Here is a 25,817-nt window from a genome sequence, read left to right as displayed (position 1 = left end):
TTCGCATTGGAGCTACCTATATATAAAGTATAATACAAATCGCGCGCGAGTCCAGTTAAGCATCGCGCAGAGGCTGCGCAGAAACTCGAGCTCCAAAATAAATTAGTCCAACTCGGTTCCAGCTCCGCACCGCGGCCACAGGGAAAAGTGCCGGCTCGCATATATACATAGCCACTGGCACTGCACACGCGTACTACAATCCACTTCATTATAAGCTATAGACGCCTCTCTCTCTCTCTCTCTCTCTCTCACTCCTGTGCGATACAGATCGCGCCTGCTGTCGTTCCGGACATCGTCGTCGTCGTCGTGGTCGTCCAAGTCTCCCGAGAAAGAGAGAGACAGAGAAAGCTGCACGCACACGATCTCTTGCGTCGCCGTGTCCGTGTGTGGATCGTGGAACACACCCGCTCTCCGCAGCAGGAGTGTGGCTTTGGGCTGTACACACACTTTTACACATTATAGGCTGAAAAATCAACGCCTCGCATAGCTCGAACTCGCTCTGCGGAAGTCGCACAACACGCGCGCAGGGGCTCGATCGAACCTTTCGAGATATCGCAAAAATGACTAATTTCTCACTAACAGCGTGGAAGGCACCTTCAAGAAAGATGGCCGCCACCAAATGAAAAGAAGACTTTATGTTTCATGTTTTTCAGGTTATAGAAGTTCGAATTGTCCGAAATTCAAATTTGCATATTGCAATCATCACAATAATAATTATTACAATTAAAAATTATGAATAATAAAAATTTATAACTATAGCTTTATCACTCAAGAAAGTAAAGTGGTTATTACACTGTGAGAACTGCATGAAATATTAACTGTAGATTTTTTCTATTTTCTAATATGATAAAAATTAATAAAGTTAAATATAGTTTTTAATTGAACAGTTTATTGTATCTGCTCACACAGTGCAACAATCACTCTGCTTTCTTGGGCAATGAAGCTGAATTACTTATTTTTACATAATTACATAAAAAAAGCTTGCGACGTATTACATATTAAGATTTATTAAACATCTTATGGCACAAACTGATCATGAGATCTACATAATTATAAATAAATTATTAATAATTGAACACTTAAAAGTGGTGAAACTAGAGAAATAAAACTTGCAAACGCATATAATTGAAAATATTAGAATACTTTTTAAATAAAATCATCTGAAATGAATCCATTGGACCACCAAAGCTTCATTCTTTCTTCATAATATTGCTCCGTTTTGCGACAATGCCTTCGAAGAATCTCACACTTTTTCGCTTGCACCTCTTTCAGTTCAATTACCGTCTTGACAAGTTTGTTGATGGAGTTTGAGTTTTCTGCCACCGCAGCCAATGCCACTTCTTTCTTAGCATCTTTAGAAGCTGAAATAAAAAAGATTTTGAATGTAATTTAATTATAATAATATAATTATATTATAATTATAATAATAAAGAAGTAAACTAGCTAAGAACTAAACTAATAAACTAATAAAGAAGCTAACTAGAAAAGTTGATTGTGGAACATAGATTAATCTCACCTTTAGCATTCTTTTGCCAAGAACTAACATAACTGCTGTAGATTTTGCTGTATTCCAAAGATGCTGAAAATTTGTTCTCTGCTGTCTCTTCCATTTCAGACTTGCAGTTTGATTGCGTATCATTTGTGAGCTTTGTTACTCTTGAGCTGCTTCTTGTGGTAAACTTCGGTGGAGCTTGTTCTGTGGATGCACCGACATATGCTGAGTGATGGAGAGTTTGTCTGATAGAGCTATTGATCCCTTCCTTGTCTACAGTCGCTGCAGCTTCACTTGTTGAACCACTGGAAGATTCTGATTGGCGAGGAGCTGGAGTGACACACCTTGATAATGTCATTTCTTTCGTAGGATTGATTACTTTCAACCTTCTTGAAGTGTACTTTGGTGGTACAGCAAACGTATCATATGGTTTGCTATGATGAGCTGCAGATGCACTGACATGTGCTGAGTGATGGAGAGCTCGTCTGGTATTGATCACTGGGTTGTCTGGAGTCGCTGCAGATATAGTTGCTGACAGACTGGCAGATTGTGACTTCAGAAGAGCTCGAGTGACAGACGTAGTGGATGCCTCCTTGTTAGGTGGAATTGATGCATCTTTCATTCCTGAACCAGTGGCAGATGCTGATTGATGGAGAGCTGGAGTTGCAGACGCAGTGAACAATGCACTGTTAGCTGGAGTTGCTGCAGATTCACTAGTACATGTACTAGTAGTTGCTGCAGAATGCAGAGGTCGAGTAACAGGTGAAGTCAACGATGCATTCTTCATTTTGATTTCACCAGCTGCAGTCACTGGAGATGCTCCTGAAGTGGTTGTTAGAGAAAGTGGAAGCTCGTAGACAATAATGCTCTTTTTTGGCTTTCCTAAAACAAAATATTTTCAGGTGAACTTTATATTTTTGGTACACAGGAATAATAGGAATAAAAATAAAAAACTTTTCTACATACGTTTCAACTTTGCTGGTGCGATACCAACTTCTGGAACAATTTCCAGACCATTTTTGTGCGTTGTTCCCACTATCTTCAATATCTTCTCCATTATAGGATTTTCAATAAACCGGACTTCAGTGTGATTTCCAGTTCGCCTTGCTGCTCTAACCTTTTCAGCGTTGTACTCTTTTGCCTTGCCTCTTTGTCTTGACCAGATCTGGAATCCAAAAATTACATTAGAAAGTAGAAACAATTTATTTTTTCCTGGAGCGTATACGGTATAAATTAACTGAAAAATTGACTGTATTAGTGCGAAAGTCTACTTACAGCTTGCAATTGCTTGATATCCTTAGCTGGACCACATGAGCTGACGAGATCTGCCAATCTCTGCCACTGCGCCTTCTTGCTCTCCTTTCCATTTGCTCCAAGCAGCTTATTAGCTGCGAATTCACTATGCTGTTCCATATAATAGAGCATTGCATTAAGTTGCTCAGGTGTGATTCTGGCACTTCCCTCCGCCTGACTTTCCCCATTTGCATTTCTGTATGAAAAACCAAATTAAATTAGCAATTGGAGTGGTATGTAATAGAAAGGATGATTTTTGGCTATGAGAGACTAATGCTCGCAATAATGTTCATACTGCTATGATTGATTAAACTTAAAGTTGTTTGCATTTGAGTGCACTACAACTAATTAATCATTAATTACATTCATGCAATTAATGATTAAAAAGTACTAGCATAGCCAAATAGATTTTGAGGTTAGAATGGTATATAACATCTCATCAATGTTGCTGCAATTGTTTGGCATTAAAATGATTAATTTATCAATTAAGTGCAATTACTTTACAATTAACTGGAAACATAATTTTTATGGCCTTGAACGAAAGGGCTGTAATAGTCAAAATAAAGCAGAGCAAAAAAAAGAGAGTTGAGGTTAAACTTTTACCGAAGCTATTTTCTCACAAAAGTGGAGTTATCACATCCAAACAAATTGTACTTACTCCTCTACTATTTCCTCGTTATCCATAGTTCAGCAAGTTCACCTTCACCTTGTACTGGGCTCCAAAATGCTTCAACAAAAGCTTGGAAGCGAATGAATTAGCCTTCTCCGTCGATGGATTCAGAATGCCGGACAAATACTCTTCTTGCACTCACAAACACCGCACACTGATCGCCTTTTTCTCTCTCCTCCTCCTCCTCGTCACCTTTACTCGCACTTACAAAGAATTTAAACATTCTTTTTTTTACTCCGAAATTTTGCCTCGGCATACAAGAATCGTCGTGTGCTTGTCTCTCGTTAGTATTATGTTTACCACCTGATTCTCTGCCTCACTCACTCCCCCCCTCTCTCTCTCTCTCTCCTTCGCGAAGCGCACTATTGCGCGCTATACTACTAACCTAACCTATTACGCGTTTTGGAGTCGGCAAAGACGGCACGCTTATCTCTTGCTCTCTCACACTCCCTTCCTTTCTGTACAGTGCGTGTAGACAAAAAGTAACCGGTGCGCGGGAGTGAATTAACGTTAGTACAGATTATTTTCTCGCCTCCTTTTCTTCTCGGAGAAGCCAAAGGAAAGCTCAAGTAAATTGTGCGAAGGACGAAATAGCACGGCTATTGGGTTTCCATCAAGTATTTCGAAGTTTCGAAGCCACTGTTTTGGAACCAAACACTCAAGCAGGACATTCGTTAACCTATATTGCAGAAGGAAAGTCCTAAAAAATCTCAAGGTAGGTATAATGTAAAATTCATTATTTTAGTATATGTTTTTAACAATTTTTTGAGGGTTGTTGTTTCTAAGATGTTTATACAAAAATATAGTATATTTTAAGCGCCACAACTGAAATTAAAATATTAATTGATGAAATGTAATATTTCAGCGCAAAATGTTAGCAGTAGCTGCTTTTTTACTTGATGACGATGAGGAAGATGTTGAGATGGAATTTCAAAGGATGCACATGGCCTGGAAACGCACTGTACGAGACATGAGCGATCCATTTACAATGGGAGATAATGTTTTTAGGAAACATTATAGAATGATTCCTGCAATTGCCATACACCTGATCGAGTTGCTTAGACCACAGCTGATTGAACATGAGCAAGGAATTCCGGTACACCTGCAAGTATTATCAGTCTTACGCTTCCTTGCTGAAGGATCTTATCAAAAGGGTGTGGCGCACGACTGCTACCACCCCATGGGCCAGAGCACCTTTAGCAAATATCTACACGAAGTGGTTCCAGCAATAGTACGCCTAGCAGATGAATACATTGTCTTTCCCAGGAATATGGAGGAACGCCAAGAAATGTCAAGAAGGTAGGCATTGTAGAAAATTATTTGTTTACTTGTACTATTATTCATACAACTTTGCATTACATTACTCTATACAGTCCACATTATTTTCATTTCTCACTTAACAGATTTGAAGAGTCGCTTGGGTTCCCAGGGGTTATTGGTGCTATCGACTGTACTCTTCCAAAAATTCACACACCACATGAGCACGAGGAGGCCTATGTGAATCACAACCAGGACCATTCATTAAATGTACAAGTGGTGTGTTATTTAATTTATTAATTTTTTCAGTTATCTTTTTTTTACACATGTTTTAAAATTTTAATTATTATTTTGCCCTGTTTTCAGGTTTCAGATATGGATTATAATATATTGAATATCCGAATTACCAATGGGTCCAGTAATGATAAATTTGTATGGCGTCATAGCCAAATGAGGGAGACAATGTACCAGCTACGAAATAATCCTGATCCTGCAGAGATAAACAACCAATACTACTTGATCGGTAATTTTGTTCAATATTCAGCTTTTAATATAATAGAATATTCTATTATCACTGCAATATTTGCACTTTTTTTTCATTTTAAAAGTATTTTTAGATGTATTCATGCTTATTTTGCATATTTTCCAGGGGATGGAGGCTACACTCCATCACCAGTGCTGCTGACACCTTGTCAAGAAGCTGCTCCAGGTTCTCCAGAGTTTCGCTATTCAGACAGAGTGCGAAGAACCAGATGTAGGGTTGAACAGACCTTTGGCATTTGGAAACAAGTATTCAGATGCATCAATGGAGATCGTAGTCTCCATTATACACCAGAATTTTCTTCTCAAATAGTATTGGCTACTGCTGTCTTATACAACTACTTAAGACACCAAGGGTAAGCTGTTTTTATCATTTGTATATTAAAAAAAAAAAACATTTCTACTAGTAAAAATAATATAAAATAATTGTAATTATATTCCTAGGATGCCTATGCCAGTGCCTTTAAGAAATCATCGAGTGAGAGCCATTCCAATGGTGGACTTTGTTGACGATGACTATATCCAAGGACTACAAGTACGCAGGAATATCATCCTCAATCATTTTGCTTAGGTCTGAGTTGAATGATAATAATTCTAATATTTTAAATTATATATGTTCACAAGTTTGTTTAGTTTCACTTAGTAGTCTCTCTAGTTTCACCACTTTTAAGTGTTCAATTATTAATAATTTATTTATAATTATGTAGATCTCATCAGAATTGTAATTATGTAGATCTCATGATCAGTTTGTGCCATAAGATGTTTAATAAATCTTAATATGTAATACGTCGCAAGCTTATTTTATGTAATTATGTAAAAATAAGTAATTCAGCTTCATTGCCCAAGAAAGCAGAGTGATTGTTGCACTGTGTGAGCAGATACAATAAACTGTTCAATTAAAAACTATATTTAACTTTATTAATTTTTATCATATTAGAAAATAGAAAAAATCTACAGTTAATATTTCATGCAGTTCTCACAGTGTAATAACCACTTTACTTTCTTGAGTGATAAAGCTATAGTTATAAATTTTTATTATTCATAATTTTTAATTGTAATAATTATTATTGTGATGATTGCAATATGCAAATTTGAATTTCGGACAATTCGAACTTCTATAACCTGAAAAACATGAAACATAAAGTCTTCTTTTCATTTGGTGGCGGCCATCTTTCTTGAAGGTGCCTTCCACGCTGTTAGTGAGAAATTAGTCATTTTTGCGATATCTCGAAAGGTTCGATCGAGCCCCAGGTACATATCGAGTGCGTATAATATCGGCGGCCGCCGCGCTAGCCTCTGCACGTACACACACGCAAAGACGGAGGGAGAGAGAGAGACAGAGCGCGAGGAAGACGACGGATAGCGACCCCCCCGTACTCTTATTTGGTTTCCTCGCATCATCAGCGGCGGCTACACGAGAAGCAGTTTCACGAGGATATCATGGCGGTGCCGACAGCCGGTGTAGGTTCGTATACGTTCCATCCGCAAACTCTTCCGACTCCGTTTTGGCCGTCCGGAGCACACGAGACACTCCGTAACCTTGACAGTTGGGGCTTGGTTGGCTGCTGCTGGGCTTGCCCAGACTGCAGCTTTGAGTGCAGTCGAGATTTTTCAGACTTGCTGGACACTGGCCTGCACTCAAGTGTGGCAAGTTGCTCGGAGCTGGTTTTTTTGACTCCGAAGGCTTCTCAGTGGATTTTGTTTTCTTTGATTCGTTCAACTTGCACTTGTCAAGCCTCTGCGAATTCCACTGCTGAGTTTGCATTGCTTGGTGATGGATTAAACTTTCGCAGTGTTGTTTCAGAAAGGGAATCTGTTTGTTGCTGAGAGATTGAATCGTTAATTGTAGCAGATGGGTTTCAATGCATCGATTGTGCAATTGATGGTTGAATTTAGTTTTGCGTTGAAAAATGGGTACAATTTTATTTTAATGCAATCTTCAAAAAAGGATGACTCATGTGACATTTAATCAATTAAGAAAGATAAACTTATTCAAAGATTTAAGCAATTAATTTTTTGTACTTAACACTGACTTGAGTTTTGAATTCATTCTTTTTTACAATTATTAGTTTAATCGTGGCTACTACGCTATTTATACCCAATCCTGGGAACCATTTAAAGTTAATCCCAAACAAATTTGCTCTATTCCATGTTTAATGAGCCCAAACTTGATTGTTATTTATTGATTTATTTTTCTAGTTGTACCAAGAAACTTCCGTCTATTGGAAGAACTTGAACAAGGACAAAAAGGTGTTGGTGATGGTACAATCAGTTGGGGTCTTGAGAATGACGACGACATGACGTTAACTCATTGGACCGGCATGATCATAGGACCACCTAGGGTAAGTTTTATATAAATTTCAATAAACAATATCTGATTATCGATTCTGTTAGTAAAAAGAAAGGTTATGATGAGAGAAAAAATGCTACCTTTACGCATTATTCATTCAATTTTTTTAATAATTATACCACCTGTAGTCTTTTAAACTTGTTTATTGTTCTAATGATTAAAAAAACCATTATTTTTACAGACACCATATGAAAATAGGATGTATAGTCTTAAAATTGATTGTGGTCAGAGATACCCAGATGATGCTCCCAGCGTCAGATTCTTAAGTAGAATTAATATGAGTTGCATCAACAGTACTACAGGAGCAGTAAGTTGTCCAAACATTTTTAATTTAAAAGAATATATTTTGAAGAAATTATTAAAGATAATAATATTGCATACAATTGCTGATTTAAGAAAACTAGCTAAAGACCCATTTTTTTGCATGTTGCAGGTAGATAATCGCAGTGTACCAATTTTATCTAAATGGCAGCGCGAATACACGATTAAAACGGTTCTCACAGAGCTACGTCGTTTAATGACGCTGAAGGAAAACATGAAATTATCTCAACCACCTGAGGGTAGCACATTTTAGCCTAACCGCATGTAAAGTTTATCACCTCTTCCTGTATGCGAAATAGCACGAGGCAAACAAAAAAAAATACCAAGGTACCAAATAATATTGCACTGGTGCCTGATGAAGACGTATGATAAAGAAAAAAAGTTAATGAAGCAAAGTGTGCACACACTTTCATGGCTTGAAGATAGGGTGTGTCAGTGTGTTTGGACCGCCGAATCTGTATTTTCGTTCGCGTTTGTAAGGAACCTTAGAATAAATACCGCTAGTGATCTTCTCGCTACATCAGCTCCCAGTTTCACGCAGAGCTACGAATGTACACGTACTCTAGACACGTATAAGATATTTAAGCTACATTTGTGTAATAATAATTCCTACGTGACCGTCGAATGAGAAAATACAGATTCGACTACCCAAAATTTATTAATATATAGTAAGAAGTCATATTTTGAACCTTAAAAGAGGAAAAACTGGAAACACGAACTGTGTAATAAAAATTAACTATTCAGTACGGAAAAAAATCAATATTGCCTTCAAAGTTTTTTGAGTGGAATGTCGTCTGAATTGCTCTGGGACTTGCTGATGAATTTATTTTACTGATACCATTTCTATGTGTGTAAAACAACTCTTGACTCTTAAACGCAATATTTTTTAATCTGTGAAACAGTTTGTTTGTAAAGCAAAGATATTGAGTAATTTCAATTCAACTTCTATGGATATTTAGTCTTTAATTTTGAAGTGAAATTTTGTTAAATATCTGACAAATATATGCCATAGTCATGTTTATAATACTATTGATTCTTTTTAATTATCTAATGTATTCATGTTTATTTGCGAAAAATAAAATGACAACGTAATATTGATAAAACTCTTTTGATTTAAACGTCTAATGATCACTTTAATTAGCAATTTTCCATTATTCCAATGTTCCAATCGATTCTTGCAATCATTCAAATATAATCTATATTTGTCAGATATGAATATGTAGAAAATTTCTTCAAAATAAAAACATTAATTGAATGAAAAGGATTCTATTTCTGAATAATTTTTCACTGGGTATTTCAGTTCAAATGTATAACATTTTCAATGTCGTTATGATATAAGTAAATCTTTATATGTATTTTAATTATAAAAAAAGGGTTTTCTTGAGTTCAATTTAAAATGTTGATGAGTTATTGGTAACAAATCTTTTACACCTTATATGACAAAAAAGCAGAAAATAAATTTGTTTTTTTAAAGAAAAATACATTTCGTAAAATATATAAAAATAGTAATTCTGGAATTGTAAATGATGTCAGGTTTATATACATTAAACAGTCGTTAATCCACAATTAACAGTGAGATGCCTGTAATGCACTATGTGAATACATTTCAAGCTTTTTATTCCAAGTGTTTATCTCTGGTGGAATGTGAAATATTTTATTCCATGGAGATTACAGTTGAGTGATATAGGTACTGCTAATTTCACGCCACTCTAAATATTCAGCTTTATAAATTATTATTCCTGTGACGTTATATTCGTCATAATAAATCTGATGCATAGTTAATAAATACGCTTCTCAGTACTATAAATCAATTAACACTGAGAATGTTGTAAGTATGCAAAATTAAGTTTGAGTGCATTGATTGTTAAAGTAATAAATTATCTTTATTGCAGCATTTTGAAAAATTTCCAGTGATGATAAATGTCAAAATCAATTTAAAAACGCTTTATAGAATGATTTGATTAGTATAAGAGAAAAATGGAAAAAAAAAATAAATAAAATGTTTCTTATTCAATAATATCTATAAAATTCAAACAATTTTGTATGCAACCATGAATACTAAAAATATAGTTGAAAAACATTTGATATGTGCTTAAAGATTCTGTCATTCATGGGAACACAATTTAAAAAATTCGATTTTCTTACATTAAGCAAAAAAAAATGAAATATAATCAAATAATTTATTTGAAAATATTGAAGTCGTTTTCAATTAAAGAATTACCCTTTTCTAGCATTATAGTTATTTTTATGGGGTTTTTACTGATAATATTAATATATCGCATTTTGTTATTTATTTTGAGTACCATCTGATTTCTTATTCAGTGAAAAATGTGTAATCTCTGAAAGTTCATAACAAGGAAGTTATACTTAGTACACATGAATTGACTTAGCAGGTGTTTATAAATATTCACATAACATGAAATTTAATGTCCAATAAAACTTGAGAGATCGTGTACACATCGATGCTCGTTTCCGGTTTACTTAATTAATAATAGGAAATAAGTCAGCACAATTTTAAAACAGCAGGTTATCTAGGTGAATTAATGATTTAATTCGACAAGCCAATGAGGGCATTGCTTGTATTATTTTATGTACATTGTACAAGTTAATTCATTTGGCGCTGATAACAATTGGGCTCTTCATAACTGGAACAAACCAACATGTCGATGGTACAATGATGGCACGGCCCTTTGAAAATCGTCTTCACTGAATTAATTTAAATTATAAAACTACACATCGTAACCAGAACCACTATGTGTTCCAAGCAATTTCCGTGAGCTATCAAATTGAATTTAATTTAGAAGTTGAAGTTTTTTTTTACTACTTCTTGGGTATGTACGCTAATTTGGTAGTCTTGATGTGAGAGAACTTGTGTCTCTTCAAGTAGAAAAAGAAAGCACACAAAAGCGAACCAATGCCAATGACCTAAAAACAGTATTTATGAATTATTAATTTATTGTCTTTTTCTTGTATATTTAATAATTTTTATCAAAACGTCATAAATCGTACCTTGATGGCAAGTTTCTTCCTCTCATCAAATTCGTGATTGGAAGTCCACATAAGGAATGTGGCCACATCCTTAGCTATTTGAGAAGAAGTTGGGGGTGTACCATCCTCGAATTCTAATACTTCATCATAAATGACCTTGAAAATAGCATAATTTTTTTAAAATTAAAAACACTACCTAATAATTTTAGAGGGTATAAATATAAATATCAATTTATTTCGACATACCTGACCCATACCAATGGCTCCTCCAGGGAAGTATGGGTTGAAGTATTGACCTTCCCTAAGATTGACTCCAGCTGGGGCATCAGTGTAACCAGTAAGTAACGAGAACACATAGTTCTGAAATGATAGCATAATATAAATTAGTCAGAATGTTTTTGTTTATCATTTCAATCCTTTTGGCTAATTTTTGTATTCAAATTTTAAAGTAATATGTCAAAACTGCTAACTCTATATCTTTATTAATTAGCTGCATTGAATGTCATACCTAAAGATAAGTACATGCAATTGTTGTGTAAGAGCTTTATCTATGAGTTTACTTTTGATAATTTAATATAATGAAATTGTACAAAAAAGATTGAAATAAAACAGGTAAATCTTCTTGTCGAACAGGTCTAGTTTTGAACAGAATTATTAAACTCCAAAATTAATTTTGTTACCTCTCCACCATGTCGTGCGTTGACGATGTACGAGAGATCTGGTGGATAGGCACCATTATTTGCTGCTCGAGCAGCCTCCTCGTTAGGATATGGAGATGGAACATAATCAGAAAGTTTTCCTGGCCGCATGAAGTATTCACCCACATCGTTTGGACCGTCTTGAACCTGCATTCATTGGGCACCGTATATGTTAATTACTTTGAACTCATTAACAAATTTTTATTAATAATTGGGCAAGACGTAGAGAAAAATGATCATACCTGAATCTCTTCAGCTAGAGCTTTAGCCTCATCTTCGGTATGAGTTACTCCTACAAGATGACGATAAGCTACGTATTTTAAACTATGGCAGGCAGAACAGACGTTTTTGTAGACCTCCCATCCTCGTCGCATGCTAAAAATATAAATAATTCATTAGTAACGGTATCTATCACAAAACCTTTCATGCGACTAAACTTTAGCTCTAAAAAGTTAATGAATATAATGTTCACCTAGCATGGTCTAAGGAATCAAAGAGTCCAGAAAAACTCCAGTGGTAGTGTGGTGGATGTGCCACTAACTCACTTGCTCTAACCGAGCTATCTAAGGTAAATATAAGGGCGCCGATTCCTCCAGCAGCTACACCCAGACATGTTGTCATCTGTAACATATTTTGTGTTTATTTTGATTTGGAACTAGACAAAAGTAAATGGATTATACCAGCAGAAACTTACTACAGGCATTTAGACTATACAGGAAACCGCATGGAAGACTGGATTTGGAATTGGTAATGACATAACAAGGAGCTATGCAAGAGGTTTTGGATTGGAATTTATACATTTGTTTGGATTATTAGTACTAGAACCATGCTTAAATCTACTCATAGATTTTACACTAATCAGCATAAAGTTTGAGTTAAAACCAATTCTTACCACTTTTCGACCCCTGGACCATTCTCTCGTTGTTGAAAAGTTGTTAGCCTGCAACAAATTTTTTTTCAATTTTGATTTTATTATTCAAGAAACGTGTTAGAATAAAATATTTCGTAGTTATATTTTTTAAAATACTATTTACTCAGAAAACAAAGTAGATTTATTTATATAACACAAAGAAAGAAAGTTAAAATTATTCTAGTTATTAAAAATAGGAAAAAGAAAGAAATATCATATGAAATCCAATTCACCTATAAGGATTTATAATAAGTATTTATTGCACACAAAATTAGCGAATCATTGAATGAGGATTACAATAGAAAATTCAGTGACTATGTCAAAAAAAATGACAAATGGTGTATTGTACGAAAATTAAACTGAAAGCATGAAAAAATATGAGAATATCCAATCTCAAATATTCCAACATTTGTAGTAATATTGCTCAATTTAGAGCATACTACACATACAAACATAAACTTTTGATTCTGTTTATAAATGTTGTACATTAAAGTATGAATCAAGCAGCATAGTAACAAATTTTCCATTCAACAATTTGCAATACTAGCTTCTTATCTACAGATTTATATAAATATACGTAGTTTCAAGTGACATAACTATGTATTCTAAAGATAAACGCAATCCACCAAATTTCCTCAAGCCTTTGTTCTACAACAGTCAGGCATCGCTGCTGCTCTATCAAAACAACTGGTTCCCAGAATCCAAAATTTCCTCGTCCAGCAAAGTCCAGCTTCAAAATCAAGCCAGTCTGTCATAAAAAGTCCAAATCATCGGTTTTAACGAAATTCTCCGAATTTTCACAATCTCTCGCAATCCCAGGCTTTAGCAGCGGAGCGAACCCTGTCACGCGGCCGATCCCATGCCATCGATCTACCCGACAGAGAGTCATCCTCTCATCAGGGGGAAAAAAAAGGTGACCGCATAAGACGTGCGGGAGGGTCGTGTGTTTTCGAAGCGGAGCATCAGCCGTAAGTATTTTTCGCGGTTACATAACGCGCGTGAAAATCCACACCCGGGCAAAACAGAGCAACAGCAGCTCTGGCTGAAGTTCCGGGCGTCCGGGAGACTTGCCACGAGGTCGGTCTGGACAAAAGTTCTCCGTAGCAGCCGACAAGGTGGAGCGAGAGAGAGAGAGAGGAGCAGAGAGAGCAGCCTCTCGGCCTGTACTCACACCAGCGCACACTGCTGCTGTCTATCCGCGACGGAGAGCTCTCGTTCCGGGACCCGATCTTCGCGATCCGGACAAGAACGCGACCGGCTGAGAGGTGGGTCGGAAACACGGAGATTCGAACTCGAGGTTGATCGCTCGCAGGATTGGCTTACCTGATTGAAAAGCGAGCCATTCGACGGCTTTAAAAGGCCCGATCGACAAATCCGTCCTAACGAAGCCGCCATGTTGGCCAGAGGTGCAATGTGCGCCGACGAAGCGCGGTTCACTCCTCGCTCGACTGCGTATTGCACGCGAGTGGCGTGTCGCTGGCGCTGCTGTCTTCTGCCAGAATCGCTGATGCCATCGGTCGTCAAAAGTCGGCTTCACTGCACGAGGACCGCAGGATTTTTTGATTTTTTTCTTTTCACTTTTCAGGTTTTGTGGCAAGGTTTTTGAACTCTAGGTAGGATGTGCGCTGTGCCAGAGGATGATTATTACGAGGATTGACGAGCTTTTTTTAAAGCTCGCGGTTCACACACCGCGCACTTGAAGCGATAAGAAGAACGTGGCGAACGATTGTTAAAATATGTTTACTTGTTGGCGCTAGATTATTGTTTTTGTTTTTTTCTTCTTTTGTATAATAATTGAATCGTTAGAGAAATTTGATATTTTCTTAGGTTTTGTCTATACCTATCACAAAGCTTTCGATATTTCACGATGTTATAATCAAAAGTATGGTCTACTTTATAATTATAAAAATGTGATTTCGTTTTCCAATTTTCTTTTTACAAGTGCCTGAAAATAATTTTCATGCGAGTTGATTTCATAAATACTAGGGCTTGAAATCTATAAAAATCCATACATAAAAGTTCATTACCGGTGACAGATTATTGTTCGCAATAAGACGATAACATATTATCAGTCAAGTCATTGTCAGTTCGCGTCCCTTTAAAAATTAAATAACCAAACAGAAAACTTGAAAGAGTCCAAAGCCAGCTCCTTCAAAACCGTTAACGACCAACGTTGGCTAACCTTATTATTCTGACCTCACGCGACGCACTTTGATTCGAGTATAATTCGAGCACCACGAGTCGCCGCCGGTGATTTTTTCAACATATCTGACGGTCGCAAATGGTATCGTTCTCCCACGGAGTTTCTGAGCTTCGTCTCGAAGAGAACTTGCGGCAGACGCGATTTCCCCCGATTCCGCGACCGAAGCATTCGCTGAAAATCGCGCAAAGCAGCAGGGCGAGATTCGAGCAGCAAGTATAAGCTTAAATCGATCAAAGATATTATTATTCGAGAGCATTAAAAAGTTGCCACGCGGTAAGGTGACGTCGATTGGGACCGAACTCCGAAACTCCGAAAAGCCCCACTATAGCGCGCGCCGAGACGAGGTGGGGGGCCAGCTGGTGCGTCGCCGCTCGCGATTCACTACTCGCTCGGCAGTCGTCGTCAGATGGTCGCGCGTATTCGCTGATATCGCATCAATCGTAGTACTGTGTGAGATAGAGAGAGAGAAAGCCGCAAAGATGAGCGCTGGAATGCCGGAGCTGGGCTCGAAGATCAGCCTGATCTCGAAAGCCGATATCCGTTACGAGGGCCGACTCTTCACGGTCGATCCCCAGGAATGTACCATCGCCCTCGCCAACGGTAAGCCCGAGAACATTATTACTTTATTCGTTCCACACCTGCATCGCGCACTCACACGGGCGGCCTACTCCCGCATCTCGCCGTCGATCCAAGATGGACGCGGCGGCCTGCGCTCATCGCGCGGCATCGCGACGCTCTTTCCTCGCCGCCGTTGCCGAGTCCCCCGCAGCCTCTGCTCGCCCCTTCCGCCCCCTGAATCCGGCCGCGTTTTCCTCCCGAAGACGTCCTCCCCGGTTAACCTATCAATCATACTCTCGCTCGCGTCGACTTCGATTCACCTACTTCCCCCCGCGCGAAAAGCCCGGAATCTGCACCCTCTCGCGGCTCGCGAGTCTCCAGAGCCGCGCGCGCATATTGTTTACGAGGAGGCGACGACCGAGCCGAGAAACGCTTCTCGCGGATGACGAAAGCAAAGCGCGCTAGGAAATCGCGACGTTCGCGCTACGTCGCAGCACGGTATATAGCCGGAGACGGAGAGGGAGAAAGAGAGCGGGCATTATTGCGTTTGTTCTCGTTTCTTCGCCTTTCTCCGGTTTGTACACGCGTACTCACGTATATTCGTCTTTTCGGCGTCCTCTTCCCCGAGTTCGTTTTTTTTTGCATAAGCTCGCCGCGTACCTACGCCCCGAGCTCGCCTTTATCACGCTCGGACGCTGATAAACTTGACTCATTTTTGCCCCATGTCGATGATCGTACAAGCGTGTGCGCTGAAATTCGAGGCGCGATGCGGTTCGCGCCGAGCAACGGGAATATTCGTACGTCGTGCAAAATTTTCGGAGTATGGTAGAATATTGTGCGTACGCCGGTAGGATCGTTCCGAAGGAAAAGGTTTGCTCGATTCGAGGGAAAATCGGACGATTTGATAGAGGTAAACTGTTGCCATGCCTTGATGCTGCTCCCTATTGTTTATGTTTGCTTCTCCAATTCTCCTTGACTGACTACGCTTCGTGTGTACAAGGTCCCTGTATCAAAGCTCTGGATTATGACTGATGTACACAAATATCCAAGTAGGCTGCCTTGATTTTGATATGAAAATTCGATTCATGCTGTGAGATTATATTTTCCCCTTTTACACAGCTTGGAATATTCGTACAATTATTTTAAAATTTTTTAATTTCATATTTGTAAGATCTTGAACTTTGGCAAACCTTTAATTATGTGCAAAATAAGCTACATTAAATTTTCTCTACTTGCAATTTCTTATAAATAAACTTGTTGATCGTCAATGCTTTAAAATTAATAAACGATTGCTTATAAGCTAAAGTTCAAGTCAATAAATAACAAATTATATTAATCACTCTTTATTTAATAATTTACATAATCTAATCTTTTTTTTATAAACGTTGTTGCTTAGAACTCAGTAAGAAATTATCATTACTCTTTTCCGTGATAAAGTGAATATCACGTTTCTCTTATCCTCACAAATTCTCTGAAAAATCACAATCATATATCTAATGTTGTAAATTTTTCTTTGGTTACTCATGGTACATTTTCATTTTCAGTTAAATCGTTTGGAACTGAGGATCGAGAAACTCAATTCCCAGTAGCACCTCAAAACCAAGTCTATGAATACATTCTGTTTCGTGGCTCTGATATCAAGGACATCAGAGTTGTCAACAGTGTCAGTTCATTGCCCAATGATCCAGCCATTGTCCAGGTAAAACTTGTTTTTTTCCCTTCAAGCTAGAAGCCAGCATGGGGGCTTTGACCTGGCAGTATACATTTTAAAATTTGATTTATCATTTCATTTTTGTTAAAACAGTTGACACTATTTAGTTTTTCATTAAATTAAATAAAAATTTTATTAATTTCATGATTGTATACTTAACATTAAATGCATTTAATTACATTCAGATAAATAATTATTTTATCATGGAATATTATTAATAAATTTATTGATTTCATAGGATGCAATGATGAATCTAATGCATTATTTATTGTACAAAAATTATTATGCATCAATAGTAAAAATTCTGCATTGCAATAAAGGATAATCAAGTTTTTAATTTTGTTATAGATTTATAAAAATATCTACCAGAAATTCAAAAATTAATTATCATATAAGTGTTTATAATAATCAACCTGATTTCTTTTTCAGATGACCGTGCAGCCATCGATGGGACAGCAGTCCTATCAACCTCAACCTGGTTATGGTCATCCAATGATGGGCCAGATGGGCCCAATGGGTAACCAGTATGGTCCACCTTATGGTATGTCCATGGGTGCTATGGGCCCAATGATGGGAATGGCGCCAACGCAGAACCGACAGCCAATGGCCAAACAGCCAAGTGAGTTGGGCTTGGGTCCCACTGATCCAAACATCATCACTATCCCAAATTCGCAATCGACTGCCAATGTCGATCCATTGCCCAAAGACCAATCTCTGGAAGATGGTAAACTGTTTTTGCTATGATTTCTATTTCTAACCTGCCGATGGCATGCTTGCTGCTGCATTTCTGCTTTATTCTTCTATGCCTTGTGTGCCCCTTCTTTTTGAACTATGGATGGTAGTATGCAGATTATATAAACCTTGCTATGGTCTTTTAGTACTCAAGCTTAGCTTTCTTCTTTGTGTATCTCTCTTAGAAAAACATTATCTTTTACATAAATATGATAATCGTATTTTTATCATTCGAGTTTGAATTGATATTACTTTTGAAAAATGTTTTTCTATGTTGAAACACGCTTTTGTGTGTATTTTAATGAAATTCTATACTACAACTGTTGATACTTGTGGTATTATTATCAACAGCGTTTGAATTTTGGTTTTATCAAATTACATTTTTACCAAAGTAACAAAATCTAATTCTTTTTCTTTAAAACTCATACTACACAACTTCTGCATTTATTGCTTTTTTTTAAATTTAAAAATGCTTGCTAAGTAATTTTTTAAAGACATTTTGCACATGCTTTTTTCGATACATGCACAAATTTTTTTCGTTTTGAAATGTATAAAAGTTAAATTATAATGTTCAGTAAATATATATTTTCTATATTGGTAGTTTAATTTTTATAAACAATCTTTAATTTATTGAACATTATCTTTAGCATGCTTAATATTGTAAGTATTTTTATGCTTAGCTTTGGCTTAACTGATTTTTTAATCTTTAAAATACCTTAGATTTAATTCTAAATTTAGTGTACTAAGTAGAATTTGAAATATTTAGATGCTAGATAAAACGTAGTAATAAGACAGATTTTTTTTCAATCATATACTTTTTCTTTAATTTAATGCTACAAAACTTATAAATAACTACACAGCCAAAAATATTTTACTCGCGCACGTAATAACATCGAATATCTATCAGATTGATTTTCTGCGCATGTTAGCTGCAAATTTTATTTGTTTCTGTAAATATCACCGACATTTGCTGTGCAATTTTACATTTGAATTACTTTTTTATTCTTCTTCAAAATGCAGCAGCTGTCATTTGTAAGTTGCAGTAGAAAAGTATGAAAGTTGTAGCAACAACAGTTAGATATAAAATATCATACAAAACTTTTTAAACATGGATGTTTTAAATTTCATTATTTTTGTTACGATTGTACACAAATACATGCATACACATATAAAAATGTACATGTAACTATAAAGGAGCGATTTTCGATATTGGTTTGTCTTGAATGATCAACTTGTTAGTTAATTGTAAAAGTTTATTTACTACATTTTTATTTGAAATTTAGACATTAAAGTAAAGTTAGTAGTGAATCAAAAGTAGAGGTCTTTTAATAAATTAAGCATGAAGTTATTCTGAATGTATTTCTTCTTAGTATTATTTTGCGCACTTTTATATGAGCGTATGCCAGAAATTTAGAACGCTATGAGATTGATAACTTTTTGCTAAATCGTAGACATTTCCTGAGTTTGGCAGTTTTGATGGTCCGGCTGTCGATCAATGAACAAAATTTACTCATTATACTTTTGAAACTCAGGTGTGCTAGACATTATTAGTGGAGGATCTCGTTCGACGACTCCGACCTCGCTTCTTGCGAGAAAGAGTCCAACGATGGACCAGGGCGTTCAGACAGGTCAACAGCAGAATCAGGCCAATAACATCGGTAAGATCGGAGATAAGCAGAACATGAGAAACGTCCAGGCTCCTCACCGAGATCGGGATGGGTAAAGATTTTCTTTAATACTAATTTTTATCCTAACTCGACCTTAAGTTTTTTTTGTCTTTAATAAATCATTGCTCTTGTGTTTGCAGCCACGGAAGCGGAAGGACCAGTGGCATGTCGCAGTACAGCGAAGGCAAGCAGCAACAACACCGCGGTGACATGGGCAAAGATCACCATGGAAGTGGCCCTGGTGGTCACCACGGACACGCGCAGGGCGCGCACGGCCAGAACATGCGTAACCGCGGTACCCAAGGACAAGGCCAGGGATGGGGCATGAATCAACGAGGTGGACAGATGAGAGGAGGTAGACCGAGTGGCCAGGGAGGACAAGGCCAGGGCGGACGAGGCCGAGGAGGCAACTTCAGGAACCAGCAGCCTGGTGGCGCGGGAGTTAAGCCCAAGAATACGCTTAAGTTCGATAACGACTATGACTTCGAGCAAGCTAACACGGAGTTCGAAGAGCTGAGGTGAGTTTTTAATATCTGATCGATAAAATTTGTTTTTAATTTGGTTGTTGACAAGCAAAGATGTGAAAATGTTGAATATTAAGAGCGCGTTCTAAAAAAAAATATATTATGAATAAGGGTGAGATGAAACCGACATCCACACACTAGATAAGAACGATATGAATAAGCCACTACTCTTGTATATTGTCATGGCTCAGACGGTAGAGTAAGAGACTTCGGACCTAAAGGTGGCGGGTTCAAGTCCTGTGTTCGCCAAAAACGGCAGTGTCGTACTCACTCGCATGGGATGTGCCGGATTTGTTTCATGTACTCTATTGAAGCAACGAATGTGGAACCCATGCTAAATTATAAACTGGCAGTTAAATTGGATGCAGTGAATCACTACTGTATCTGATACGCGCTGCCGTAACATTTTTTATTATTTAAAAAATAAAATAGACTTTGAAATTTTGCTTTGCTAATAAAAACATTGTTTACGCTTAGATCTCAATTGGCGAAGGCAAAGATTGACCCCGGCACGGAGAACGAGAAGAAGGATGACAGTGGCAACGAGACCGGTGCGGGTGACAACGAGCCTGAAGAAGAGACCGAAGTTGTACATTATGATAAGACCAAGTCATTTTTCGACAACATCAGCTGCGAAGCTGTTGAGAGGAGTAAAGGGTCAGTAGAGTTCGATTTTAGAATCAAAATTTTGTGTTATTAACAATACATTTTTTATCAAATTTCTATGTTTGTCATTTTTTAATATATTTAATGTGTTTTATTGTGTTTGTTGCAATAATGCAATTAAACACTTGCTTTATATTTGTATTGCTATGATACAAAGATCTTAATAATTTTTATTCATTATGATTTTTAGCATTATGTCAATTTACTCATCCTTGTGTTGTTCACTAACAAAATATTAAAAATGAATGTTTTATAATGGTGCGTCTGCTTACGGCATAGAAGATCTCAGCGTACGGACTGGCGAACGGAGCGCAAACTGAACTCAGAGACGTTTGGCGTAGCGTCAATGAGGCGCGGTGGATTCCGAGGACGCGGTTACTACAACCGGGGTAACATGGGTGGTGGTATGTACCGCAACAACCAGGGAGGTGGCCACCAAAACTATCGTGGCGGATACAGAGGTCAGAGGGGAGGTGGTCAACGTAAACCCAATCCCAACCAGCAACTTGCCAACAATGCCCAGCCTAGTCTTGTAAGTCAACGGCCTATTCAAGTTTCAATGAAAATATCATTGATTTGAAATGTAATAATAACTAATTTTGCTTCTGAAACAGGGATCGACGGGAGCAGCCAGCAACCAGAACAACCGCAACGCGACGAGCAGCAGTGGTGCTCAGGATAACAGCAACACCGCAAGCGCGTCAGTGTCTGCGAACCAGCCCCAGCAGAATAGCCGTCTCGTTACCGGCACCGCGTAATCGCTGTTATTTGCCAGCCCCTCGTCGACGAGTGTCGGCGTCATCTCGGCTCTCCTCAAACACACATACGCCCAACACAAACACACACCTACGATGCATGAGCGCGCGCGTCGCCAATATACGAACTATTCTATAATTGAGAGCAATTAAAGCTCGAATCAGTTGAAAAAAAAATGAAAAAGGAGATAAATAGCGGGCCCGATTCTTTTTTCCGAGTTCGTCGTTACCGCGCACCGAGACGTTGTAGTTGCTATATTAGTTGAGAAGTGACTTGTACATTTTGCCATTAAAGAGAAGATTCATCAGAAGTTTACATGTACGGTCGTGGAGTCATCTACCGTCACTCTCGCGATATCGTTGATGACGACAGAAAAGAGCGGTCGCGAACATAAGGGAAAAGAATTCGAATGCTCACATGCCTGACAACAAAAGTAAATACAACAACGCGCTATAATTCATAAGTATTCATTTAGTATTTAAGATTTTTATGGTAAACGCGCGACCGAGCGAGAACGAGGACTGAAAGACAAAAAAAGAAGGCGTTTAAAAAAAAGAGAATGATGGGTTTTCTCCGTGTGGCAATCAATAGTCGACGATAAAAAAAACAGATTCAAATTAAATGAATATACACACTTGGGATTATTGTAGTAACTCGAGAATGAGGAAAAGAGATGATGTTGATTTGTAGAAGACGAACGAGAGAGAGAGAGAAAAAGAGGATTAAAATACGGGATGGTGTGAGAAAAGTACTTTGTAATCGTGCGCCTGTAGCGGATATTCAATATATCTGTGTGTGTAAACACTGGGAGGGGAAGTGCGCCGGATGCATTTCAAACTTGCAGGTTTATTAGAGCAATTTTTCTTATGAAAAATTATTGAAAAATAAGTAAAAATAAATGATTAAACGAAATAAAGACGCACGCGCACGTGCAACGGCCACACGGTACATAACGAACACAAACACTTACGTCTATGATGCCAATTATGCATTATTATTGTATTTATATACGTGTACGCGGTCGTAATTTTTCATTTTGACAAGAAGAATCGTGTTTTGTATAGCTTTAGTACGGGGAAAATGTTTAATAATTTACAAAGAAAGAGCGTAAAGGTAAAGTCGCAGTTTAAAAGTAAAAATAATGGAGTTTTAACGTCAAAAACAATTGTAGGAATGGCATTTAATAGATAGGTGACCCATGGTATAGAATGATTGTATCCGCACGACGGAAGAGATGGAAAATGATAATATGAGAAAAAAGATAGGAGAGAAAATCAGCATTTTATCGTAAAGCAAAGAGATTTCGCGCGTTAACTTCTTTGCATCTTTGACAGATTGTTTGAGGGAAAAAATTCAAGCATTCTGTACAAAGCGAATAAAATTCAATTATAACTTCATTGCTTTTCCTTTTGAAATAAGTTATGTTTGATCCTCATGGCATTTGCTGCTGATTTAACAAAGACGTAAATGGTAACCTTTGCACGTGATCTTTAATAAACTTGAATTAGAGGGTCGTTAAGAAAAACATATACCTCTAGGGTCGATTTATTAATCTCTCTCTCGTGCCGTGGTGGTCACTTGTTGTAAAAAAAAACTAAGGAAAGAAAAGAATTAATCAATTATTTCGAATATAGATGTAATAATTAGTAACCTGCTTTGATACGTCGTCGCGTGGAACGAAAAATATTAGCTTTTCTATTCCGGGAGAGCGTTCTATTGTAATTAAGGTTACCAGTGCCTGGTACGACTTTTCTTCCAAAGTTAAGAATCGAACGAAATAAAAAGGAAAACGAGTCGTGGGTGCACGTTCTTCGTATCTTCTCGCTTACAATTAAAAAAAATAAACGATTTTTTCGTAAAAAAACGTTAACCCCAAACTAGAGTAAAGGTGGGAAGAACGTGCAATCGACGACGTTGATGAAAAATAAGATTGAGACTTCGTGTGTGCAGGTTACTCCGTGAAAAAAGCCGAAGGTGTTATGTTCCGGACGAGTATCAAGGCGCGTGCGCCGATCTTGATCAATGTGTTTTTTTTAATTCACAAAAGTGCGTAAACAAAAGAGAAGTGAAGGGGGCGCTTTCCGTTTGCCGATATAGACTATAGGACAATACGGTGTCGTTATTCCAAGCGATCAGAACTTTTCATTCTCGTTTATTTAAAAAAGGAGGAGGAGATGCTGAGCTGAAATAATGATTCGTTTTACTTTTATAAGCTTACCGGACGGTTTTGATTTTTTGAGTAGATGGGACGCACCAAGCCATTTTCGATTTGAAGAAAAAAAGAATGTGACTTTGTGCTTACGATTGGGTGTCATGAACGATTTGAACTTAATGAGAAATAAAAAGAAATAGTACATTTTATTCCTGGCGAAAATTACTTACACGGCGGTTCGTGCGACGTTTAAGAGCGGATTGTAACTGTACAAAAGAGCCAGCTTAATGCAAAGTAAATGGATGAATTTATCGACTTTAATCCGCGAAATGTTAGTAAAAAAAGCTCATGATACTCAATGTGAAATGTGAAAAAAAAAATGAAAATGTGTAATAGAATTAAAGTAACGCATGATCGTACGCCGCGTAAGGAAAGAAAAGAAACAAGCAGATCGAATGACGTTTGTTTATGACTGTTATTTTTGTATGGCTCTTAAAGAAGGGTCCTATATAACGCGTCATTGTAACTAGGGATTTAGTTGAAGTAATTACAAAAAAATAATTCAGGTGGAAAACGCGTAATGCAAAGCAGAAAATTAGGCCACGAGCGTTGTCATAGAATTTCCGAGAAATTGAAATGTATAAAAATTCGCAGCAAAATGCAATTGATTCAGGACACAAACAAATTTCTACAAGACAGATTTTGGAAACAAAAAAATAGTATACGATGTGCACGATTTCCTGACGATGAATGTTTTTTTGTTTTGTACAGCGGACATTGTGATTCCCAAAGCTGAATAATACAAAGATGAGGAAATAACATTAAGACTTGTATTTTCATTACTCGCTACCTTGTCAATCCCATTCTTTATGTTTAACCACGCAATTTTCGTTATCAATTGTAGAAACCAAAAATTCGCTGCTTATCGACTTGATTACATGAGTTTCTGTATTATTGAAAAGTGCGTAAATTCACATGATAGTTTACAAACATGCGGCGTGAACTTTAACGCCGGGCCGTTTTATCGAAATCCCGACTAGTTCGATTAAGATCAAGGACGCATATTTTTTACTTGCGGCTGTATACGTTGGTTTACTTTTTTACTGGTGTTTGATTGTTAAAAAAAGTACACTTATAACAAATATCAGTCATTTTTGCTTCACTTGCGCCGAGAGAAAAGTAAACAGCCGCAGATGTAAACAAAATCATCGCTTAAAATTAAAATTAAACTTTGAACCAGTGTGCTATATGTGTAGTGCGACGGCTGGCGATTAATAATTAGTTTTTGCACCGATACGCTCGTCGAATCCCTCATTTTTATCGTTGATTTCGGAGCTTATCGCAGAGGTCACATTAACTCAGCGATTTCATTATCTATGATACAATTTTGTTTCAAAAATAAGTTTGCACTTCCCAGAAGTTAGTGCAGTTCTGTGGATAGAGTTATACCCTCACAAAAATAAGTAGCTTTTTTCACATCACCAAAATGTTGCATCCGTGTTACATGTGATCGATAAACGAAAGTATTGCGTTACACGATGTAAACAGCTCGAACTGAGACTATTTTTAGTATTTTTGTGATGGTTACGACCGAGTAAGGAACTATGTCGAAATAATAAAAATCGTACATCGCCTGACTAAAGCTCTACCTGTTTTACTGAAAACGCGCTCATTATTTCCAAAAGAGTTTACATCGATTAAATTTATATTTTTCATTAGTACACACGTAACAAACTTATATGATCTTTCTGTATTAAACTATTAAATCGTTTAATCTCTTTTGTAACTTCAAGCTTACAACAAAAATCGATTTAATTGCACAGCTTAGTGCAACGCGTGCCTTCACATCACGCCATACCATTAGTAACTATTCCGCAGTACTTGTACAGCATTAGAAAAAGCACACGAGGAAAAAATATTCATTCAATTCCTCGATTCGATTTCTCATAAAATTCCCCCGGCTTATCAGCACTGATGACGTCGTTCACCAAAGTAACTCACGTACCGGCGTCATATGATCCGCCTCGTGAGTTCAAGTCGCTTCTCTCGTGGTCACAGTACATTATTCAGTCTATACTTATATATCATATGCATCCTCGCATTTTTTTTGCCGTCCATCGAATATCGCTTCCCTTGACTATAAGAGCCAGTAGATTACATTCAGAGACGCCAAAGGTCAAAGAGATTCGCCGAGAATATACATATACTTTGTTATGTACTGGAACTCATTGCTTTTTATTTGTACATTGTGTGTAATAACGTGTATACAATGTCGCTGAAACGATGATTTTGTTAGTTTTTTTTTTAAGTTGGATAACTAATTGGTTTT

General features: G+C 37.3%; 5 protein-coding genes and 1 long non-coding RNA gene across 11 annotated transcripts; 3 read left to right on the top strand and 3 right to left on the bottom strand.

The window, feature by feature from the left end:
* Nucleotides 1-985: 985 nt before the first annotated feature.
* On the bottom strand, nucleotides 986-3,802 carry LOC100122065. The gene is made up of 5 exons (XM_001605618.6): nucleotides 3,444-3,802; nucleotides 2,768-2,981; nucleotides 2,459-2,657; nucleotides 1,517-2,374; nucleotides 986-1,361 (listed from the first exon to the last, which is right to left on the bottom strand). Exons 1-5 carry the CDS (start codon nucleotides 3,467-3,469, stop codon nucleotides 1,147-1,149), a joined length of 1,512 nt encoding a protein of 503 aa, XP_001605668.2. The 5' UTR covers nucleotides 3,470-3,802; the 3' UTR covers nucleotides 986-1,146.
* Nucleotides 3,803-3,852: 50 nt separating this feature from the next.
* Nucleotides 3,853-6,038, top strand: LOC100122048 (putative nuclease HARBI1). Its single transcript, XM_001605602.6, has 6 exons — nucleotides 3,853-4,170; nucleotides 4,321-4,754; nucleotides 4,859-4,991; nucleotides 5,079-5,235; nucleotides 5,362-5,608; nucleotides 5,697-6,038. Exons 2-6 carry the CDS (start codon nucleotides 4,327-4,329, stop codon nucleotides 5,821-5,823), a joined length of 1,092 nt encoding a protein of 363 aa, XP_001605652.1. The 5' UTR covers nucleotides 3,853-4,170; nucleotides 4,321-4,326; the 3' UTR covers nucleotides 5,824-6,038.
* A 466-nt stretch (nucleotides 6,039-6,504) lies between these two features.
* LOC100122032 (ubiquitin-conjugating enzyme E2 variant 2) lies at nucleotides 6,505-9,541 on the top strand. Of its 2 annotated transcripts, none has more exons than XM_001607247.6 (4): nucleotides 6,505-6,717; nucleotides 7,452-7,594; nucleotides 7,784-7,909; nucleotides 8,036-9,541. In XM_001607247.6, exons 1-4 carry the CDS (start codon nucleotides 6,693-6,695, stop codon nucleotides 8,174-8,176), a joined length of 435 nt encoding a protein of 144 aa, XP_001607297.1. In that variant the 5' UTR covers nucleotides 6,505-6,692; the 3' UTR covers nucleotides 8,177-9,541. The 2 variants fall into 2 exon arrangements, with proteins under 2 accessions (XP_001607297.1, XP_031788687.1); XM_031932827.2 differs by having other exon boundaries at nucleotides 6,695-7,166; nucleotides 8,036-9,184.
* Cyc1 (cytochrome c-1) lies at nucleotides 9,485-14,736 on the bottom strand. 2 transcript variants are annotated; one of them, XM_032600054.1, is made up of 9 exons: nucleotides 14,547-14,736; nucleotides 13,843-14,464; nucleotides 12,502-12,549; nucleotides 12,082-12,230; nucleotides 11,852-11,984; nucleotides 11,592-11,756; nucleotides 11,158-11,271; nucleotides 10,933-11,067; nucleotides 10,318-10,848 (listed from the first exon to the last, which is right to left on the bottom strand). In XM_032600054.1, the coding sequence occupies exons 2-9, from the start codon at nucleotides 13,912-13,914 to the stop codon at nucleotides 10,744-10,746; spliced, it is 921 nt and encodes a 306-aa protein (XP_032455945.1). In that variant the 5' UTR covers nucleotides 13,915-14,464; nucleotides 14,547-14,736; the 3' UTR covers nucleotides 10,318-10,743.
* On the bottom strand, nucleotides 12,756-13,836 carry LOC116417786. Its single transcript, XR_004228048.1, has 2 exons — nucleotides 13,691-13,836; nucleotides 12,756-13,267 (listed from the first exon to the last, which is right to left on the bottom strand). It is a non-coding gene; the product is annotated as an uncharacterized LOC116417786 (long non-coding RNA).
* A 118-nt stretch (nucleotides 14,737-14,854) lies between the features above and the next one.
* LOC100121988 (protein LSM14 homolog B) lies at nucleotides 14,855-24,313 on the top strand. Of its 4 annotated transcripts, none has more exons than XM_016986210.3 (8): nucleotides 14,855-15,322; nucleotides 16,825-16,979; nucleotides 17,421-17,715; nucleotides 19,256-19,442; nucleotides 19,531-19,908; nucleotides 20,392-20,571; nucleotides 20,863-21,112; nucleotides 21,195-23,868. In XM_016986210.3, the coding sequence occupies exons 1-8, from the start codon at nucleotides 15,202-15,204 to the stop codon at nucleotides 21,336-21,338; spliced, it is 1,710 nt and encodes a 569-aa protein (XP_016841699.1). In that variant the 5' UTR covers nucleotides 14,855-15,201; the 3' UTR covers nucleotides 21,339-23,868. The 4 variants fall into 4 exon arrangements, with proteins under 4 accessions (XP_016841699.1, XP_032456852.1, XP_016841700.1 ...); XM_032600961.1 differs by having other exon boundaries at nucleotides 15,077-15,322; nucleotides 17,421-17,610; nucleotides 21,195-22,047; XM_016986211.3 differs by having other exon boundaries at nucleotides 15,077-15,322; nucleotides 17,421-17,610; nucleotides 20,860-21,112; nucleotides 21,195-22,047.
* The last annotated feature ends 1,504 nt before the right edge of the window (nucleotides 24,314-25,817 follow it).

This window comes from Nasonia vitripennis, chromosome 5, assembly GCF_009193385.2.
Source record: "Nasonia vitripennis strain AsymCx chromosome 5, Nvit_psr_1.1, whole genome shotgun sequence".
Classification (NCBI taxonomy): Eukaryota; Metazoa; Arthropoda; class Insecta; order Hymenoptera; family Pteromalidae; genus Nasonia; species Nasonia vitripennis.
Note: the sequence above shows the minus strand (reverse complement) of the source record. Positions and strands in the feature narration are given on the sequence as shown.

Excerpts from the sequence above, each read along its gene's own strand:
- LOC100122065 (XM_001605618.6), bottom strand. The coding sequence starts at position 3,469 with ATGGATAACGAGGAAATAGTAGAGGA. Across the intron at positions 2,658-2,767 it reads ATATCAAGCAATTGCAAGCT|ATCTGGTCAAGACAAAGAGG; the intron begins GTAAGTAGACTT and ends TTTGGATTCCAG. Across the intron at positions 2,375-2,458 it reads CGCACCAGCAAAGTTGAAAC|GAAAGCCAAAAAAGAGCATT; the intron begins GTATGTAGAAAA and ends ATTTTGTTTTAG.
- LOC100122048 (XM_001605602.6), top strand. The coding sequence starts at position 4,327 with ATGTTAGCAGTAGCTGCTTTTTTACTTGATGACGATGAGGAAGATGTT. Across the intron at positions 5,236-5,361 it reads CAACCAATACTACTTGATCG|GGGATGGAGGCTACACTCCA; the intron begins GTAATTTTGTTC and ends CATATTTTCCAG. Across the intron at positions 5,609-5,696 it reads AACTACTTAAGACACCAAGG|GATGCCTATGCCAGTGCCTT; the intron begins GTAAGCTGTTTT and ends TTATATTCCTAG.
- LOC100122032 (XM_001607247.6), top strand. The coding sequence starts at position 6,693 with ATGGCGGTGCCGACAGCCGGTGTAG. Across the intron at positions 6,718-7,451 it reads GGTGCCGACAGCCGGTGTAG|TTGTACCAAGAAACTTCCGT; the intron begins GTTCGTATACGT and ends TTATTTTTCTAG. Across the intron at positions 7,910-8,035 it reads TCAACAGTACTACAGGAGCA|GTAGATAATCGCAGTGTACC; the intron begins GTAAGTTGTCCA and ends TGCATGTTGCAG.
- Cyc1 (XM_032600054.1), bottom strand. The coding sequence starts at position 13,914 with ATGGCGGCTTCGTTAGGACGGATTTGTCGATCGGGCCTTTTAAAGCCG. Across the intron at positions 12,550-13,842 it reads ATGGCTCGCTTTTCAATCAG|GCTAACAACTTTTCAACAAC; the intron begins GTAAGCCAATCC and ends AATTTGTTGCAG. Across the intron at positions 10,849-10,932 it reads GGAAGAAACTTGCCATCAAG|GTCATTGGCATTGGTTCGCT; the intron begins GTACGATTTATG and ends TACTGTTTTTAG.
- LOC100121988 (XM_016986209.3), top strand. The coding sequence starts at position 15,202 with ATGAGCGCTGGAATGCCGGAGCTGGGCTCGAAGATCAGCCTGATCTCG. Across the intron at positions 16,980-17,420 it reads ATGATCCAGCCATTGTCCAG|ATGACCGTGCAGCCATCGAT; the intron begins GTAAAACTTGTT and ends TTTCTTTTTCAG. Across the intron at positions 17,716-19,255 it reads AGACCAATCTCTGGAAGATG|GTGTGCTAGACATTATTAGT; the intron begins GTAAACTGTTTT and ends TTTGAAACTCAG.